Raw genomic sequence first — 20,325 nt, forward strand, 5'->3', positions numbered from 1 at the left:
CACAGCTATTAAGAACAGTGAGCCCACCTTCTCTGACCCATCTTGGTCAGAGCTAGAAGGAATTATGTTACGTGAGCTAAGTCAGAAAGATAAAGATGAGTATGGGATGATCCCACTCATCAACAGAAGTTGAGAAAGAACAGAAAGGATAACTAAAAGCAGGATTTGACTAAATTGATAGTAGGGCACCAAAGTAAAAACCCTGTGGTGAGAGGGAGGATAGACATTCAGCTTCCTGGGGCATTGGGGGTTGGGGGGGCAGGGGTGGTTGGGTGGGATGGGACACAGTCTTTTGGTGGTGGAATGGTGTTTATGTACACTCCTATTAAAGTGTAGTCATATAAATCACTATTTAATTAATATGAGAGGAGGAGGAATTGATTGTAACTTTTTAAAACACAGACTGAGTCTTTTTAATATATAGGCTGAGTCTTTGATATGTGGACTCTTTCAAAAGCCTAGATCAGGTATAACAGAAGCAACCAGTGGCACAGCTATATACAAGATACTGGGTATTATACAGCAAACCCTAACAAAGGGACTTATGAAAGTTAACCCAAGAACCAAATAATGTGATGATAACAATAACTATCCATTGTCTTCTTGAACCCTAAGACAGCAGGAACCTCACATTTCCACTATAGAGCCTATATTTCCCCCAGTCCTGGAACTTTAGGGTGGGGTCCACTTCCCGGCATGCTTCTCTTAATTCATATCAAGTAATATTGCATCTGCCGATCACAACCTAATCAACGCAACAAGTGCCACCTCAACATGCTTCACCTCAGACTGTGTCCAGAGACTTCAGGTATGGAATGAAAGCCCTTCAGCTTCATTACTCAGGTGAGACCTATCCTTTCATAGCATTCTCTAATTCCATTCCAGGTGGTTCACTTCCTAACAAAGTCCCCAAACCTAGATATAGACCAGGTTCCATGAGATAGAGCATATGCTCACACATATCCATAAACTAGGACAAAATATATGCCTGAAAGCATAAGTACAGTAGAATCTGCAGTGAGTACACCCCAACACTTCATCTGCACTATTCCAGCCTTTATATCCTTAATTGTTCAACAATTTGTTTGGCTTTGTATGTTAACTCTCTTTTCAGCCACCAGGTTCCAGATGCCAGCATTATGCTGACCAGGCTTCCCGGGACTGAAGACCCCACCAATGTGTCCTGGAGCTCAGCTTTCCCAGAAACCCACCCTACTAGGGAAAGAGAGAGGCAGACTAGGAGTATGGCTAGACCAGTCAATGCCCATATTCAGCGGGGAAGCAATTACAGAAGCCAGACCTTCCACCTTCTACAACACAATGTCCCTGGGTTCATACTTCCAGAGGGATAGAGAATAGGAAAGCTATCAGGGGAGGGGATAGGATGTGGAGATCGGGCGGTGGGAATTGTGTGGAGTTGTAACCCTTCTATCCTACGGTTTTGTCAATGTCTCCTTTATTACAAAAATTAATAAATAAAAATTGTAAAAAGGCCTGGGCAGTGACACAGCTGGCTGAGGGCACATGCTACAGTGCTCAAGGACCTGGGTTGGAGACCCTGGTCCCCACCTGCAGGAGGAAAGCTTTTCAAGTGGTGAAGTAGGAATGCTGGAGTCTCTCTGCCTTTCTCATTCTCTATCACCCCCTTCCTCTTGATTTCTGGCTGTCTCTATACAATAAATAAATAAATAAATAAATAAATACATAAGATTAAAAATGGTGAAATCAACAAGGGCAACAAAAGGAAAAATAAATAAATATTTTAATTGGTAAAATCTAAATACTTTCATATTATGCCAAAACTAATTATATCTTTACAGGTATTTTGTATGTATGAATTGAACTACTACTTCTTAATAGCAAGGTTTAGGTTTGTGTTGAAATTTTTTACTGAAAATATTGACCTTTTCTACACGGACTACCTCTAAGTATCTAAAATATATAGATATTCATACATTGAAGATATTCTTATTGTTTCCAAGTGTACTATTTTATAAATACTAAGCATCTTTGCCCCCTTTTTAAAATTTCAGTTTACTTGTTACATGTGAGAAATATTTTCCTATGAAGTGGATAAAAGACAGATAATGTAAAACATCACTATGGTATTTTTGTTGCCAGTGAACCAAATGAAAACTTTAGTCATATAGATCACATACATCTTATTTGAGTCACTTGTCCAACTATTCTATAACCTATTCATGAAGTCTTTTTGATGAGCTTATTTAAAAAATTAATCTATTTGTTGTAGTGATTATAAATTTCATTTTCTTCATAAATTGTATTAAAAGGTGTGCTATGCAATTATTAAGTCAGAGTACACAATTAAGAACCCATGAGTCTACTTATACAGGGAAACCATGCAGGCACCAGATATCAGTAAATTACACAGAGACAAAATTTTTGAAAACAGTAGCTTTTTAGGTTGTACATCATGCTTCATTGTAAATGTATCTCTCACCTTTGTTTACTCCCATGCAAGTTACGCTGCTCTTTGGTGGAATGTTCTTGTATCTTTTCTAAAATTACAAAATATAAAAGTATTAGAAATTATACAAATAGATTACTTTTTGACCCATCATGACTCATGATCAAACCTTGCTCACTTAACAGTGTTGCCATTTTTACATTGCTGAAAAAAAAGTGATTTGTTTTCTGGTTGAAAAATTAAGACAATTATAGTTACCTATTGAAACAAAGTTTGTAAACTTTTCACACATCACATCTCTGTAGAGTTACTTCTCTGAAGGATTCAATAGTGCCCACTCCTCTTGAGTGAATATCACAGCTACATCTTCATAGGTCACTGAGCCCTAAAATATGTGCAATGTTTTCTTGTGAGAAAATGCAAGTGACAGCAAATTATCCATTCAGTCACTATTTTATGAAGCCTGTGAATGATTGTCTCATCTGCAAACATGTCTTTGGTGACTTGAAAATCAAATACCTCTTAGTCATTGTCTAGAAGTTGGTACATTGATTACAATACTAGATATTCTTTCATGAGGCCCTGAGAACAATCCCTGGCATCTCATGTGACAGAGAGATATACCTATTCTCACTAGCACCCCTCTGCAGTTTTGTAATTAGTAAATGATAAAACCTTAGGGCTGTGTGGGTGTACAATTAATAGGGTGCTCACATTGCCGTATAAAAGGATTTAAGATTCCTGGTCCAGGAGGTGGCCTCCATGGATTATTGGTGACCCGTATGGCTGCCAGACTTCAAAGTCATCAGGTAGAGACACGTTTGTCCCATACAGTAACAGCTCTCTCTCATTCTCTCTTTCCATATCTATATATGGATAAAGGCTTGGTGTGTTCATGGGCTAGATAAAGGAGGTGATGATGGATCCTGGCTTCAAACTGGTTAAATTGTGGGGAAAGGAATGACTAGACCTCTACTTATTTGATTTTTTTTTTAATTATATCTTCTGGGGCTAGGTGGTGGAACACCTGGTTAAGCGCTCACATTACAATGCTCAAAGACCCAAGTTCCAGCCCCTGGTCCCTACCTGTAGGAGGAAAGCTTCACAAGTGGTGAAGCAGGGCTGTAGGTGTCTCTCTGTCTCTCATTGTTGAATTTGACAAGCTCTTTATGTATTTTGATTATTAAACTGTTGTCTGATGTATGGCATGTTGTCTGATGTATGGCATGTCATTCTGTGAGGGATCTCTTGGTTTGGTGTTGTTTTCTCCAGGCTGGCTTCACGGGCAGGAGACATAGACGACCAGAAACTCATGGCTGAGCTGAGAACGCAGTTTAGTCTTTATTCACGAGCAGGCAAGCAGTCCAACAACCTAATCACAACACAATGGGCTCCTCCATCTCTCTCCTCTGGTGGCAGCGTCAGGAACCCAGGAAGTATGTAGGGATGGGGGTGGGGAGAAGGGAGAAGTGCGAAAAGGCAAAGACTAAACCAAAATCTCCTGGAGGCAGGGGGAGTGAGACCAAACCAATGTAACAGAATGATCATGTAAATAGACCACAACGTCAAGCAATGTAACAGGAGGGATCCCAGAAGCAGAACTAGAAGCATACCAACAGTTTGGGTAGTGGTCTCTTTTGCAGTGCAGAAGCTTTTTAATTTGATGTAGTCCCATAGGTTTATACTTGCCTTAATCTTCTTTGTAATTGGACTTGTTTCATTGAAGATGTCTTTAAAATTTATGTGGAAAAGAGTTCTGCTAAAATTTTCTTCAAAGTATCTAATAGTTTCTGGTCTAACATCCAAGTTCTTGATCCACTTGGAATTTACTTTTGTGTTTGGTGAAATAGAGTGGTTCCGTTTCATTCTTCTGCATGTTTCATCCCATTATTTCCAACACCATTTGTTAAAGAGACACCCCTTTTCACACTTACTCGTCTGGGCACCTTTGTCAAAGATTAGATGTCCAAAGGTGTGGGGGCTTACTTCTGGGTTCTCATCTCTCTGTCTCTCTACCTGCCCCTCCCTTCTCTATTTCTTTTTGTTGCTATCCAATAATAAACAAAAATATAATTTAAAAAATGAAAGCTTTTAAATTTCCTTTGACTATATATAATATTATTATATTAGTATGTTTTTAAGTGGAATAGATATTTCTTTTTTTTTAACCAGCGCACTGCTCACCTCTGGCTTATGGTGGTATGGGGGATTGAACCTGGGACTTTGGAGCCTCAGGCATGAGAGTCTGTTTGCATAATCATTATGCTATCTACCCTCTTTGAAGAATAGACAATTCTGTTTCTCTCTCTTAGAAAAAGTTGTCCTAAAGCAGTAAAGACCCACAACAAGGAGAAAAATGAAAGAAGAGTCTATAAGTCTCAGCCCCCAAGGTGAAGGCTTGAAGGAGCATGTCACAGCACACATGCCAGTAGGGAGGAGGAAAGACAGTGTGATTCTCACTGTGCCTTCCAAGGAAAGGACTGGAAAAAATCAGGTTGGCACATCTGAGAGCTTTAGAAGACCAAATGTTTGGTGGGGGTAGATAGCATAATGTTTATGCAAAGAGATTCTCATGCCTGAGTCTCCAAAGTCCCAGGTTCAATCCCCCACACCACAATAAGCCAGAGTTGTGCAGTGCTTTGGTGTTTCTCTCTGTGTCTTTCTCTCTGCATCTGTCTCAAAAATAAATAAATAAATAAATAAATAAATAAATAAATAAATGAGCAAATGTTTGTGTCACCAGGAACTGTCATCATTCATCCTAAAAACACCATTTGTTTTTGGACTACCTGGCACGGTGCCTCAATGAGTCACTATTTATTCTGTATGAACTGAGAAGTTGAGAAGGAAGAGAGTGGAGGGGGAGCCAGGAAACCACTGGAATGTGGAATGGTATAAAGTGACCAATTTGCAGTTGGCTGGTGGAGCACCTGGTTGAGAGCACATGTTAAAATGTGAAAGGACCCAGGTTCAATTTTCTGGCCCCCACCTGCAGGGGGAAAGCTCTGTGGGTGGTGAAGTCTGGCTACAGGTGTCTCGCTTTCTCTCTCCCTCTTTACCTTCCCCTTACGCCTCAATTTCTGGCTGTCTCCAATAAATAAATAGAGATATATTTTTTAAGATTTTTATTTATTTTATTAATGAGAAAGATAGGAGGAGAGTAAGAAAGAGCAAGACATCACTCTGGTATATGTGCTGCCAGAGACTGAACTCTGGACCTCATGCTTGAGAGTCTAGTTCCTTAGCCACTGCACCACCTCCCAGACCACAGGAGATATATATATTTTTTTAAATTACAAACAAAGTGAACAATCCTTTGCATGTGGGAGGCCATGCCTCATCTCACCTCCACTCTCCTCTTTCCATACCACCTGGAGATCTGATCGGGTCTGTGGCCTGGGAAGGGCACATGCTCTTTTCTGTAAATGCACTGTGGTATTTTGTCAAGTGATTTTGGTGAACTGAGGAAGGAAACAAAAATTACCCAGGTGTTCATAGACAGACAAGCTAGGAATTTATGTGAACTTATTAAAGAATCAGACACAAAATTCAAGCCTAGAAGGAACTTGAACACAGTAACTGCCCTCAGATGAAACGTGGGGTCTTTGGGGGGTAAGAAGCTAGGAGTCTATTTCAGGTTCCTAGAGGTTCATGACTTTAGTAGTTTTTGCTTGAGCCCAATAGCTAATATGCAGGTGAACTAAAAATATTGTCTGGGAAGATGGTTTCAGAGCTGAGAATAGGAATAGAAAGCTGATTAGGGCAGACAGTAGCTCCCAAATATGGGGAAAATATATAAATACCATTAACTGGAAACCCCACTGATCTGACCCATGTCTATTCATATTTAGCGCAGGAGCCTGTATGACCTCAGTGTCCTAATTTCATCTGCTCTACTCCTACTGGGTTCCTGTTTATTAATAATTTTTATCCTGGGTTCTTGTTTAGTAATAATTTTTATCCTGTTTATTAATAATTCTTGGGTTCCTGTTTATTAATAATTTTTATCCTGCTTTATATCTTATCACTTTTAGCACCAAGTTACAGATGCTACCATGAGGCCATCCTGACTTCCCTGGACAGGTGACCTCACCAAATGTGTCCCAGAACTTCACTTCCCCAGATCCCTGCCCCACTAGGGAAAGACAGAAAGAGGCTAGGGGCATGGATATACCTGTTAACACCCATATCCAGTGGAGAAGCAACTACAGAAGCCAGAACTCCCACCTTCTGCACCCCATGAAGATCTTGGTTCCGTACTCCCACTGTGAATTTTCATAGATTACTGCAACAACTGAATGTTTTACTACACTGTTTACATTCATAGGGTTTCTCTACACTGTGAATTATTTCATGTTCCTGAAGATGATGGGAAAACGTGAATGTTTTACTACACCTTTTACATCCATAGAATTTTTCTCCACTGTGAGTTCATTCATGTTCCTGAAGACTACTGGATTGCCCAAATGTTCTACTATATTGTTTACATTCATAGTGTTTCTCTTCACTGTGAATTATTTCATGTATCTGAAGAATACTGGAAAAAATGAATGCTTTACTACATTGTTTATGTTCATAGGGTTTCTCTCCATTGTGAATTCTTTCATGTGTCCAAAGAATACTGGAACAACTGAATCTTTTACTACATAGTTTATATTCATAGGGTTACTTAACACTGTGAATTCATTGATGTGTCTGAAGACCACAGGATTCTCTGAATGTTTTAATACATAGTTTGCATTCATAGGGTTTCTAAAATTACAAAATATATAAAGTATTAGAAATTATACAAATAGTGGTCCGGGAGGTGGCACAGTGGCTAAGGCACTAGACTCTCAAGCATGATGTCCCAAGTTCAATCCCTGGCAGCACATATACCAGACTGATAGCTGGTTGTTTCTCTCCTCCTATCTTTCACATGAATAAATAAATTATTTTTTAAAAAGAAATAAATTATACAAATAGATATAAATTTTAAATTTTTACCAGAGCACTATTCAGCACTGGTTTATGATGTTGCAGGGGATTGAACCTGGGACTTGACAGAGCCTCAGGCATGAGAGTCTGTTTGTATAACCATTGTGCTATCTACCTTCACCATGAAAACTTTTTGAAGAATTTATTTATTGGGGAGTCAGGCGGTAACACAGCCAGTTAAGCACACATGGTGCAAAGCACAAGGACTGGCCTTAGGATCAAGGTATGAAACCCTGGCTCCCCACCTGCAGGGAAGTCGCTTCACAAGTGGTGAAACAGGTCTGCAGGTGTCTGTCTTTCTATCCCCCACTCTGTCTGCTCCTCTCTCCATTTATTTCTGTCCTATACAACAACAATAACAACAATAAAACAAGGGCAACAAAAGGGGAAAATTTAAAAATTTTTGAAATTTATTTCTTTATTGGGGAATTAATGTTTTACATTCAACAATACAATAAATACAGTAAATACAATAGTTTGTACATGCATAACATTCCCCAGTTTCCCATTTAACAATACAATCCCCACTATGTCATTAATCATCCTTCATGGACCTGTATTCTCCCCAACCACCCACCCCAGAGTCTTTTACTTGGGTGCAATATGCCAATTCCATTTCAGGTTCTACTTGTGTTTTCTTTTCTGATCTTGTTTTTCAACTTCTGCCTGAGAGTGAGATCATCCCATATTCATCCTTCTGTTTCTGACTTATTTCACTCAACATGATTTTTTCCAGGTCCATCCAAGATCGGCTGAAAACGGTGAAGTCACCATTTTTTAAAGCTGAGTAGTATTCCATTGTGTATATATACCACAACTTGCTCAGCCACTCATCTGTTGTTGGACACCTAGGTTGCTTCCAGGTTTTGGCTATTACAAATTGTGCAGCCAAGAACATATGTGTACACAGATCTTTTTGGATGGATGTGTTGGGTTCCTTAGGATATATCCCCAGGAGAGGAATTGCAGGATCATAGGGTAGGTCCATTTCTAGCCTTCTGAGAGTTCTCCAGACTGTTCTCCACAGAGGTTGGACTAATGGACATTCCCACCAGCAGTGTAGGAGGGTTCCTTTGACCCCATATTCTCTCCAGCATTTGCTGATGTTATCTTTTCTTTTTTTTTTAATTTTTTTAAAAATAATTTATTTCTTTATTGGGGAATTAATGCTTTACATTCAACAGTAAATACAATAGTTTGTACAGGCATAACATTCTCCAGATTCCCATTTAACAATACAATCCCCACTATTTCATTCATCATTTTTCATGGACCTGTATTCTCCCCACCCACCCACCCATCCCGGAGTCTTTTACTTTGGTGTAATACTCCAATTCCATTTCAAGTTCGACTTGTGTTTTCTTTTCTGATCCTGTTTTTCAACTTCGGCCTGAGAGTGAGATCATCCCATATTCATCCTTCTGTTTCTGACTTATTTCACTCAACATGATTTTTTCAAGGTCCATCCAAGATCGGCTGAAAACGGTGAAGTCACCATTTTTTACAGCTGAGTAGTATTCCATTGTGTATATATACCACAACTTGCTCAGCCACTCATCTGTTGTTGGACACCTGGGTTGCTTCCAGGTTTTGGCTACTACAAATTGTGCTGCCAGAACATATGTGTACACAGATCTTTTTGGATGGATGTGTTGGGTTCCTTAGGATATATCCCCAGGAGAGGAATTGCAGGATCATAGGGTAGGTCCATTTCTAGCCTTCTGAGAGTTCTCCAGACTGTTCTCCACAGAGGTTGGACCAATTGACATTCCCACCAGCAGTGTAGGAGGGTTCCTTTGACCCCATACTCTCTCCAGCATTTGCTGATGTTATCTTTTCTTTTTTTAATTTTTTTTAAATAATTTATTTCTTTATTGGGGAATTAATGCTTTACATTCAACAGTAAATACAATAGTTTGTACAGGCATAACATTCCCCAGATTCCCATTTAACAATACAACCCCCACTATTTCATTCATCATTTTTCATGGACCTGTATTCTCCCCACCCACCCACCCACCCCAGAGTCTTTTACTTTGGTGTAATACTCCAATTCCATTTCAGTTTCGACTTGTGTTTTCTTTTCTAATCTTGTTTTTCAACTTCGGCCTGAGAGTGAGATCATCCCATATTCATCCTTCTGTTTCTGACTTATTTCACTCAACATGATTTTTTCAAGTTCCATCCAAGATCGGCTGAAAACGGTGAAGTCACCATTTTTTACAGCTGAGTAGTATTCCATTGTGTATATATACCACAACTTGCTCAGCCACTCATCTGTTGTTGGACACCTGGGTTGCTTTCAGGTTTTGGCTATTACAAATTGTGCTGCCAAGAACATATGTGTACACAGATCTTTTTGGATGGATGTGTTGGGTTCCTTAGGATATATCCCCAGGAGAGGAATTGCAGGGTCATATATATGGTAGGTCCATTTCTAGCCTTCTGAGAGTTCTCCAGACTGTTCTCCAGAGAGGTAGGACCAACTGACATTCCCACCAGCAGTGCAGGAGGGTTCCTTTGACCCCACACCCTCTCCAGCATTTGCTGCTGTTACCTTTTCTGATGTATGACATTCTCACAGGAGTGAAGTGATATCTCATTGTTGTCTTGATTTGCATTTCTCTGACAATCAGAGACTTGGAGCATTTTTTCATGTGTTTCTCAGCCTTTTGGATCTCTTCTGTGGTGAATATTCTGTCCAAGTCCTCCCCGCATTTTTGGATGGGGTTATTTGTTGTCTTGTTGTTGAGTTTGGCGAGCTCTTTATATATGTTGGTTATTAAACTCTTGTCTGATGTATGGCATTTAAAGATCTTCTCCCATTCTGTGAGGGGTCTCTTGGTTAGGGTAGTGGTTTCTTTTGCTGTGAAGAAGCTTTTTAATTTGATGTAGTCCCATAGGTGTATACTTGTCTTAGTCTTCTTTGTAATTGGATTCGTTTCATTGAAAATGTCTTTGAAATTTATGCGGAAAAGAGTTCTGCCAATATTTTCCTCTAAGTATCTGATAGTTTGTGGTCTAACATCCAAGTCCTTGATCCACTTGGAATTTACTTTTGTATTTGGTGAAATACAGTGATTCAGTTTCATTCTTCTGCATGTTTCAACCCATTGTTTCCAACACCATTTGTTGAAGAGACTCTGCTTTCCCCATGGAATAGTCTGGGCCCCTTTGTCAAAGATTAGATGTCCATACGTGTGGGGCCTCACTTCTGGCTCTCAATTCTATTCCACTGGTCAGTGTGTCTATTCATGTTCCAGTACCAAGCAGTTTTGATGACAAGGGCCCTATAATACAGCTTGAGATCTGGGAGCGTGATGCCTCCGGTTCTGTTCTTTTTTCCCAAGATTGCTTTGGCAATTCGAGGTCTTTTCTGGTTCCAGATAAACATTTGTAGCATTTGTTCTATTCTCCTAAAAAATGTGCTTGGGATCTTGATGGGGATAGCATTAAATTTGTAGATGGCTCTGGGTAATATATTCATTTTGATGATGTTAATTCTTCCAGTCCATGAACATAGAATATCTTTCCACTTCTTTGTGTCTTTTTCAATTTCTTTGAGTAGTGACTCATAATTTTCAGTATACAAGTCTTTCACTTCTTTGGTTAGATTTACTCCTAGATATTTTATTGTTTTTGTTGCTATAGTAAAAGGAAGTGATTTCTGGATTTCAATTTCTTCTAACTTAGTGTTTGCATAGAGGAATGCTACTGACTTTTGAATGTTAATTTTGTAGCCTGACACCTTACTGTATTGCCTGATGATTCCCAAAAGCTTCTTGCTGGATTCCTTAGGTTTTTCTGTGTGTACTATCATGTCATCTGCAAATAAGGAGAGTTTGACTTCTTCTCTTCCAATCTGTACCCCATTAATTCCTTGCTCCTGCCTGATTGCTATGGCAAGAACTTCCAACACTATGTTGAATAGTAATGGTGATAGTGGGCATCCCTGTCTAGTACCTGATCTGAGTGGAAATGCTTCCAGTTTTTCACCATTGAGTATGATGTTGGCTGTAGGTTTGCTATATATAGACTCCACTATCTTGAGGAATTTTCCATCTATTCCCATTTTTTGTAGTGTTTTGATCATAAAGGGATGTTGTATTTTGTCAAAGGCTTTCTCTGCATCTATTGATATGACCATGTGGTTTTTGGTCTTGCTTTTGTTAATGTGGTGGATCACATTGATTGATTTACATATATTAAACCAACCTTGCAAGCCTGGGATAAATCCCACTTGGTCATGATGAACAATATTTTGATATACTGCTTTATCTGGTTGGCTAGAATTTTGTTCAATATTTTCGCATCTATGTTCATCAGAGATATTGGTCTGTAGTTTTCTTTTTTTTTTAATGGTTATGAAAGTCTTTATTATTTTTTTTTTAAATTTTTTATTTAAAAGGATTAATGAACAAAAACATAAGGTAGAAGGGGTACAACTCCACACAATTCCCACCACCCAATCTCCATAACCCACCTCCTCCCATGGTGGTTGTGTCCCTGTCTGCTTTTGGTTTCAGGGTAATGTTGCCTTCATAGAAGCTGGCCGGGAGTATTCCCGTGTCTTCAATCTTCTGGACGACTTTTAAAAGTAGAGGAATTAGTTCTTTTTTGAAGGTTTTGTAGAATTCATTTGTAAAACCATCTGGTCCAGGACTTTTATTTTTGGGGTGATTTTTGATAACTGTTTCCATTTCATTAGCTGTGATGGGCCTGTTCATGTTATCCACTTCCTCTTGACCTATTTTTAGAAGTTGGTAGGTATCTAGGAAATTGTCCATTTCTTCCAGGTTCTCTAGCTTGGTGCCATATAGTTGTTCATAGAAGCCTCGCATGATATGTTGAATTTCTGCAGTGTCTGTTGTGATATCTCCTCTTTCATTTACTATCCGATTTATTTTGGTCTTCTCCCTTTTTTGTTTTGTGAGTCTGGCTAAAGATTTGTCGATTTTGTTTACTCTTTCGAAGAACCAACATTTACTTTCGTTGATCTTTTGTATGGTTTTCCTATTCTCAATGTTATTGATTTCTGCCCTAACTTTAGTGATTTCTGTCCTTCTGGTTGCTTTAAGATTCCTTTGTTGTTCTTCTTCTAGGTCTTTAAGATGTGCAATCAGGCTGTTTATTTGTGCTTTTTCTTGTTTTCTAATGCGTGCTTGTATAGCTATGAATTTCCCTCTTAGGACTGCTTTAGCTGTGTCCCAAATATTTTGATAGCTTGTGTCTTCATTTTCATTGAACTCTCGAAACATTTTGATTTCTTCCTTGATTTCCTCTTTTCTTGATTTTTTCTTTCCAGAAGTTGTTAAGAAGTTTACTGTTGAGCCTCCACATTTTGGCACTGTTACTAAACTTTTGTTGATTGTTAAGTGTTAGTTTAATTCCACTGTGGTCTGAGAAGATGCTTGGGATGATTTCAATGCTCTTGAATTGGCTGATGCTGTCTTTGTGGCCTAACATATGGTCTATCCTTGAGAATGACCCATGTGGATTTGAGTAAAATGTGTATTCCAGTTTCTTGGGATGAATCACTCTGAAAATGTCCAATAGTTCCAGTTTATCTATCACTTCATTTAGCTCCCTTATGTCTTTATTGATTTTCTGCCTGGATGATCTGTCAAGTTGAGAAAGTGGGGTGTTGAAGTCCCCTACTATGATTGTATTACAGTTAATATATTGCTGTAGCTCTTTCAGTAGTGGTTTGATGTATTTAGATGGCTTCTCATTGGGTGCATAGACGTTAATAATTGTTAAGCCCTCTTGATTGATTGATCCTCTGAGCACTAAGTAGTGTCCATTCCTATCTTTTTTTATCTTATCTATTTTAAAGTCTATCATGTCAGATATGAGAATAACTGTTCCTGCCCTTTTTTTGTGGGCCACTGGCTTGTATGACAGTTTTCCTTCCTTTCACTTTAAGTCTGTGTTTGTCTTGTTGAGTTAGGTGTATTTCCTGTAGACAGCATATTGTTGGGTTGTGTTTTCTGATCCATCTTCCTACTCTGTGTCTTTTAATAGGTGTATTCAGGCCATTGACATTTATTGAGATCAAAGATTGAAGATATTTTAATGCCATTCTTGTAGAGTTTTAGAGTGTTTTGATATATGTCCTATTTGTGGTGGACTGGTTGTTTATAGGAGACCTTTCAGAACTTCTTTCAGGGCAGGCTTGGTGATGGTTGATTCCTTCAACTGTTGCTTGTCTGAGAAGGTTTTGATGCTTCCATCTAGTCTGAATGACAGTCTAGCAGGATATAGTATTCTTGGCTGAAAGCCTTTCTCATTGAGCACTCGATAGATATCTTGCCATTCTCTTCTGGCCTGTAGTGTTTGTGTGGAGAAGCCTGCTGCTAATCTTATGGGTTTTCCTTTGTAGGTGACTCTTTGTTTTTCTCTTGCAGCCTTCAGGATCCTTTTTTCATCCTTATTCCTTCCCATTCTAAGTATGATCTGTCTCGGTGTCTTTAGGTCTGGGTTAATTCTGTTTGGGACCCTCTGGGCTTCTTGAATTTGTATGTCTTTGATGTTGTCTAGACTAGAGAAGTTTTCAGCTACTATGGCCTGGAAAATGCTTTCTTTCTCTCCTTCTCTTTCTTCCTCTGGTATGCCAATAATGCATATATTGTTTCTTTTGAAGTCATACCATAGGACTCTGTTGTTGTTTTCAGCATCTCTTAATCTCTTTTTGAGATCTCTTACTTCTTTTTTAGTTGTCTCTAATTCATCCTCAATCTTGCTAATTCTGTCTTAAGCCTCATAGATTCTATTCTCTCTGCCCTCTACTGTTTTCTGGAGTTCATCTATTTTGTTGCCCTGCTCTGATACTGTTTTAGCCTGTTCAGCTAGTTACATTCTTAGCTCAGCAATTTCAGCTTTCAGCTCACTAATAACCATGAGATAATTAGTATTTTCTTCCATATTCTCATTTGTTGTTCCTGCATTTCTGATTACAATGTTTTCAAATTCTTTACTCACTCCTGTTATTATTTCCTTAGTTAATGTTTGGATGTTGAACTCGTTATTTTGTGCTTTACCCTCTGGAAGACTTTTAGCTGGACTCTTGTCCTGGTTCGATTCTCCAATATTTCTTCTTGTTGTTTTAACCATTTTATATATTATGTTATGAGTTCCCTTTATCAGTACTTTTCAAATTATTGATCACTATTGCCTGGATTGACTTGTGTCTAAGTAAGTTAATTAAAGGGTTCACAGTGCTGGATGTTAACAGTTATTTCAATCCCTGAGTTGGAGCTCAGTGGTTTAAAAGCCTCTTTCCTTTTTTTTTTCCTTCCCTGTAGGCTATGGGAGCCTGAGGGCTTTTAAACTATCAATAGGCTTCTTAGCTTAATCACTGACTCCTGACCAAGAGATAAAACAGTGTGTGGCAGAGAGAATCCAGTGGTTCTGCAAAGAGAGTTTCACAGCCCCTCAGCTATGCCACCAAGGTATAGGTCTTCTCCTGAGTTTCCTGGTTATATCTCTGTCCACTGGTGTCCCTTCCTGTTGCTGCTTCAGATTCTGAGGGTAGTAGCAGTGGAGACTCAGAGTTGCACTTGGTGAGTCTCTTGGGAGTCCTCTCCTCCCTTCAGCTGTCCCCTTGTTGGTGGAGCAGACTGGAGGTGGTGTCTCAACTGATAAACTGCTGAACTGTTAGCAGTCACTTAATCTCTCCTTAGGCTCCTCTCTCCTCTCTGTCACCAGCCACACGTGTTTGTACTCACCGGTGATTTATTGGGTTCCTGTGGTCATTCTAGTGTTGTCTTGTTTTGGTCCCAAGTGGTCTCCTTTGGCATTCCTAGTTCATAAATAAAAATTTATTTCTTTATTCATTAGAAAGATAGGCAGAGAAAGAACCATACATCACTCTAGTACATGTGTTGCCAAAGACCAAACTCAGGACCTCATGGTTGAGAATCCAATGCTTTATCCACTGTGCCACCTCCTAGACCACAAGATTGAATTTGTGATCCATTATTAGTCACAATCAGACCCTGCTCATATAACACTGTCTCCATTTATACAAAAATTGGTGAACAAAAAGTGATTTTTCTTCTAGTTGAAAAATTAAGGTGATTAGAGTTACCTAGTGAAAGAAAGTTCCTTAAGTTTTCACACATCACATCTCTGTAGAGTTTCTTCTCTGAAGGATTCAATATTGCCCACTCCTCTTGAGTGAATATCACAGTTACATCTTCATAGGTCACTGAGCCCTAAAATATGTGCAATGTGTTCATGTGAGAAAATGTGAGTGACAGCATATTAGCCATTGAGTCTCTACTTTAGGAAGCCTGTGAATGATTGTCTCATCTGCAAACATGTCTTTGGTGACTTGAAAATCAAATACCTCTTAGTCATGGTCTAGAAGTTGGTACATTGATTAGAACACTGGTCTCTCATCAAGACAAAGAGATGCAGTAAAAAAAATAAGAAAACATGTTTATATGCTATACATCAAAGGGATAATCAGCAATATATGTACTCACACACCTCAGTAGGGTAACATAAATAACCACAGTAAATGTGCAGAAAGAAATTTATAGTCTCTTTAACCAAGAAGATGTTTAGTCACAGGGCAATTAAAACTTGCTCACAGGAGTTGGGCGGTAAAGAGCAGGTGGCACAAAGCAAAAGGTCCTGCATAAGGAACCAGGTCTGAGCCCCCGGCTCCCCACCTGCAGGGGAGTTGCTTCACAAGCGGTGAAGCAGGTCTGCAGGTGTCTTGTCTTTCTGTCTCCCTCTCTGTCTTCCCTTCCTCTCTCCATTTCTAACTCTGTCCTAGCCAACAACAATGACATCAATAATAACTACAACAAAAAAACAAGGGCCACAAAAGTGAATAAATAAATATTTTTTTAAAAAATCCCTGACTTTCAGATACAATTATAGGATAATAATAAATTTATTTTGAACAGTTTTATGCCACTAATCAACGTAAGAATTGTTCATCCCACATAGAATGCTGCATAGAGAGAATAAGAAGGCTAGGGGATCAAATGGTGGCACACTTGGTTAAGTGTTCACTTTTTAGTGTGCAAAGACCCAGTTCAAGCCCCCTGTCTCCACCTACAGGAGGAAAGCTTCATGAAATGTGAAGCAGGGCTGCAGGTTTCTATCTCTTTCTCTTCCTATTTTCCCAGCCCCATCCATTTCTCTGTCTCAATCCTATATTAAATAAATAAAAAATATTTTAAAAGTCTACTTTAAAAAAGAGATAAAAGAAGACTCTGAATATAACAAAGTATGTATTCTAATGGACCTCATTTGTGCATGATTCCACTATTCCTAGTGAAATGATTTTATTTATTTTCTCTAGATAGATTCTTAGAAAGAATTTTCTCTAGATAGATTTCTTAGAAGATTAGAGAGAAAAAAGGAAAGACACCAGAGGAAGACTCATCAAGTTTCCACTCCCTTTCATGTCTATCTGTGTAGTCAGGGCTTGAAACTCAATATCTGGGTATGACAAAATTGCACTTTATAACACGAGTTATGTCTTGGTATTCAAAAATCATTTAACAGGGTCTTTTGGTGGCATACCAAGTGGAGACCACAAATGATCACCTGAGAGATCCCAGATGGGTTCAACACTCATGTCTCCAACAACTGTAGAGGGAAATCTCACAACTGTATGTGCTTCACCCCGCCCCCATTTCTTGTTATCTATTTATATCTGTATCTATATATAACATGACATTCAAGAATGGTGACACAGAGTCCCAGTGATAATACTAATTTGAAAGTAAGAGTTTTAAGAGTAAGTGGCTGGGCAGAGAGCATAGTGATTATGTACAATACTTCCATACTTGAGGCTTTCAATCAATCCCCAGCATCACTATAAGCCAAAGTTGAGCAGTACTCAGGTCAGTCTTTCTTCCTCTTACTCTTTCATTAAAATAAATTTAAAGGTGCTGGGTCATGGTGCACCTGACTGAGCACACATGTTACAGTGCTCAAGGATCCAGGTTTGAGTCCCCAGTCCCCATCTGCAGGGGGAAAGCTTCACAAGTGGTGAAGCAGTGCTGCAGGTGTCTGTCTGTGTCTCTTTCTCTCTATCCCACCCTTCCCTCTCCATTTCTAGCTGTCTCTATACAAATAAATAAAGACAATTTAAAAATCAAGTTAAAAAAATAAAATAAAATAATGTAAAATAAATGAGTCCTACTTCCCCAAAGCTCAGCCCCACTAGGGAAAGATTGAGACAGGTTGGGAGTATGGATTGACCTGTCAGCGCCATGTTCAGTGTGGAAGCAATTATAAAAGCAAGACCTTCCACCTTCTAGACCCCATAAATGATACTGGGTCCATACTCCCAGAGGGATAAAGAATAGGAAAGCTATCAGGGTAGGGGATGGAATATGGAGATCTGGTGGTGGGAAGTGTGTGGAGTTGTACCCCTATTATCCTATGGTTTTGTGTTTCCACTATATAAAAATTAAATAATAGGGGGTCAGAAGGTAGCACAGCAGGTTACGAGCATGTGGTACCAAGAGCAAGGACCTGTGTAAAGATCCCGGTTCAAGCCCCCGGCTCCCCAAATTCAGGGGAGTTGCTTCACAGGCGGTGAGGCAGGTATGCAGGTGTCTTTCTCTCCGCCTCTCTGTCTTCCCCTCCTCTCTCCATTTCTCTCTGTCCTATCCAACAATGACAACAACAATAACACAATAATAATAACTACAACAACAATAAAAAACAACAAGGGCAACAAAAAGGAAAATAAATATTTTTAAAAATTAAAAGAGACTGGGACTGGGTGGTGGCACACCTGGTTGAGTGCACATGTTACAGTGCTCAGGGACCTGGGTTCAAGCCCCTGGTCCCCACCTGCAGGGGGAAAGCTTTGCAAGTGGTGAAGCAGGGCTGCAGGTGTCTCTCTCTTTCCCTACCTTTCTCCCCCACCCTCTCATTTTGGTTGTCTCTATCCAATAAATAAAGATAATAAATTAAAAAAAAATAAAAGAGACTTAATAAAATTAAATAATAAAAGAAAAAAGAGTAAGTGAAAAGAACAATACAAGGGAGGGGAAGATAACATAAAGTTTCTGCCTGAGGCTCTCAGGTTCTAGGTTCTATTTGCTGACCATAAGCCAGGCATATAAGCCAGGGATGAGCAGTGCCCTGGCAGAAAGAGAGAGAAAAAGACAGAGATACAGAAATATGATAGGCAGAGACCAGCCTAAGGAGAGATTAAGGCACTGATAGTATATTTAGTAGTTAAGAGTTAGAGTTCCGGAGGTGGGGCTACAAGGAGCAGCAGATCTGTTTCTCTCTCTCCTCTCCTCTCCTCTCCCAGATCAACTAGGAATACCAAAGGAGACCACCTGGGACCTAAACAAGACAGGACTAGAACGACTACAGAAACCCACCAAATCACCGGTGAGTGCAAACACACGTGGGCAGTGAGAGAGAGAGGAGCCTAGGGAGAGAATAAGTGGCTGGTAACATTCCGGCGGTTTATCAGTTGAGACACCACCTCCAGTCTGTTCCACAAACAAGGGGACAGCTGAAGGGAGGAGAGGACTCCCCGGAGACTCACCAAGTGCAACTCTGAGTCTCCATTGCTACTGTCCTCAGAATCTGAAGCAGCGGCAGGGAGGGACACCAGGGGACAGAGAGCCAACCAGGAAACTCTGGAGAAGACCTATACCTCAGTGGCATAGTTGTGGGGCTGAGAAAGTCTCTTTGCATAATCACTGGACTATCTCTGCCACACCCTGCCTTATCTCTTGGTCAGGAGTCAGTGATTAAGCTAAGAAGCCTATTTATAGTTTAGAAGCCCTCAGGCTCCCATATCCTACAGAGAAGAAAAAAAAAAAGAGGCTTTTAAGTCACTGAGCTCCAACTCAGGGATTAAAAGACTATTGAAACAACTGTTAACTTCCACCACTGTGAACCCTTTAATTACCTTACTTAGACACAAGTCAATCCAGGAAACAGTGATCAGTAACTTGAAAAGTACCAAGAGAGGGAACTCATAACATAATATATAAAATGGGTAAACCAACAAGAAGAAATATTGGAGAAACCAACCAGGACAACAGTCCAGCTAAAAGCCCCCCAAAGGGTGAAGCACAAAATAATAAGTTCAACATCCAAACATTAGCTAAGGAAATAATCACAGGAGTGAGTGAAGAGTTTGAAAGAATTTTAATCAGAAATACAGGAACAACAAATGAGACTCTGGAAGAAAACACTAACTATCTCAAGGTTATTAGAGAGCTGAAAGATGAAATCGCTGAGCTAAGAACACAACTAGCTGAACAAGCTAAAACAGTATCAGAACAGGGGAAACAAAATAGATGAACTCCAGAAAACAGTAGAGGGCAGAGAGAATATAATCAATGAGGCTGAAGACAGAATTAGCAAGATCGAGGATGAATTAGAGACAACTAAAAAAGAAGTAAGAGATCTCAAAAAGAGAATAAGAGATACTGAAAACAACAACAGAGACCTATGGGATGACTTCAAAAGAAACAATATACGCATTATTGGCTTACCAGAGGAAGAAAGAGAGGGAGAGGAAGAAATCATTCTTTAGGCCATAGTAGCTGAAAACTTCTCTAGTCTAGACAACATCAAAGACATACAGATTCAAGAAGCCCAGAGGGTCCCAAACAGAATTAACCCAGACATAAAGACACCAAGACACATCATATTTAGAATGGAAAGGAATAAGGATAAAGAAAGGATTCTCCACACCTATGGACATCTAATCTTTGATAAAGGTGCCCAGACTATTCCATGGGGAAAGCAGAGTCTCTTCAACAAATGGTGTTGGAAACAATGGGTTGAAACATGCAGAAGAATGAAACTGAATCACTGTATTTCACCAAATACAAAAGTAAATTCCAAGTGGATCAAGGACTTGGATGTTAGACCACAAACTATCAGATACTTAGAGGGAAATATTGGCAGAA

The 20,325-nt window shown here is 39.4% G+C and overlaps 2 protein-coding genes and 1 long non-coding RNA gene across 4 annotated transcripts in view; 1 reads left to right on the forward strand and 2 right to left on the reverse strand.

The window, feature by feature from the left end:
- The window catches only part of LOC132542412 (zinc finger protein 14-like), a 123,046-nt gene extending 116,655 nt beyond the window's left edge, over positions 1-6,391 (reverse strand). Inside the window, exons 1-3 of one of the 2 annotated variants that reach the window (XM_060204992.1) lie at positions 5,775-5,860; positions 2,687-2,813; positions 2,462-2,519 (exon numbers count right to left, since the gene is read on the reverse strand). In XM_060204992.1, coding sequence (XP_060060975.1) covers positions 2,462-2,477 — 16 coding nt within the window. In that variant the 5' untranslated portion in view covers positions 2,478-2,519; positions 2,687-2,813; positions 5,775-5,860. Of the gene's footprint in view, positions 1-2,461; positions 2,520-2,686; positions 2,814-5,774 lie in introns of both variants that reach the window. The other variant, XM_060204987.1, reaches the window with a different exon arrangement.
- The window catches only part of LOC132542441 (uncharacterized), a 242,382-nt gene that overhangs the window by 143,732 nt on the left and 78,325 nt on the right, over positions 1-20,325 (reverse strand). The window lies entirely within an intron of this gene.
- LOC107523087 (zinc finger protein 709-like) overlaps positions 1-20,325 on the forward strand; it is a 424,510-nt gene that overhangs the window by 98,234 nt on the left and 305,951 nt on the right. The gene's annotated exons all lie outside the window — the stretch shown is intronic.

This window comes from Erinaceus europaeus, chromosome 13 (genome assembly GCF_950295315.1).
Source record: "Erinaceus europaeus chromosome 13, mEriEur2.1, whole genome shotgun sequence".
Lineage (NCBI taxonomy): Eukaryota > Metazoa > Chordata > Mammalia > Eulipotyphla > Erinaceidae > Erinaceus > Erinaceus europaeus.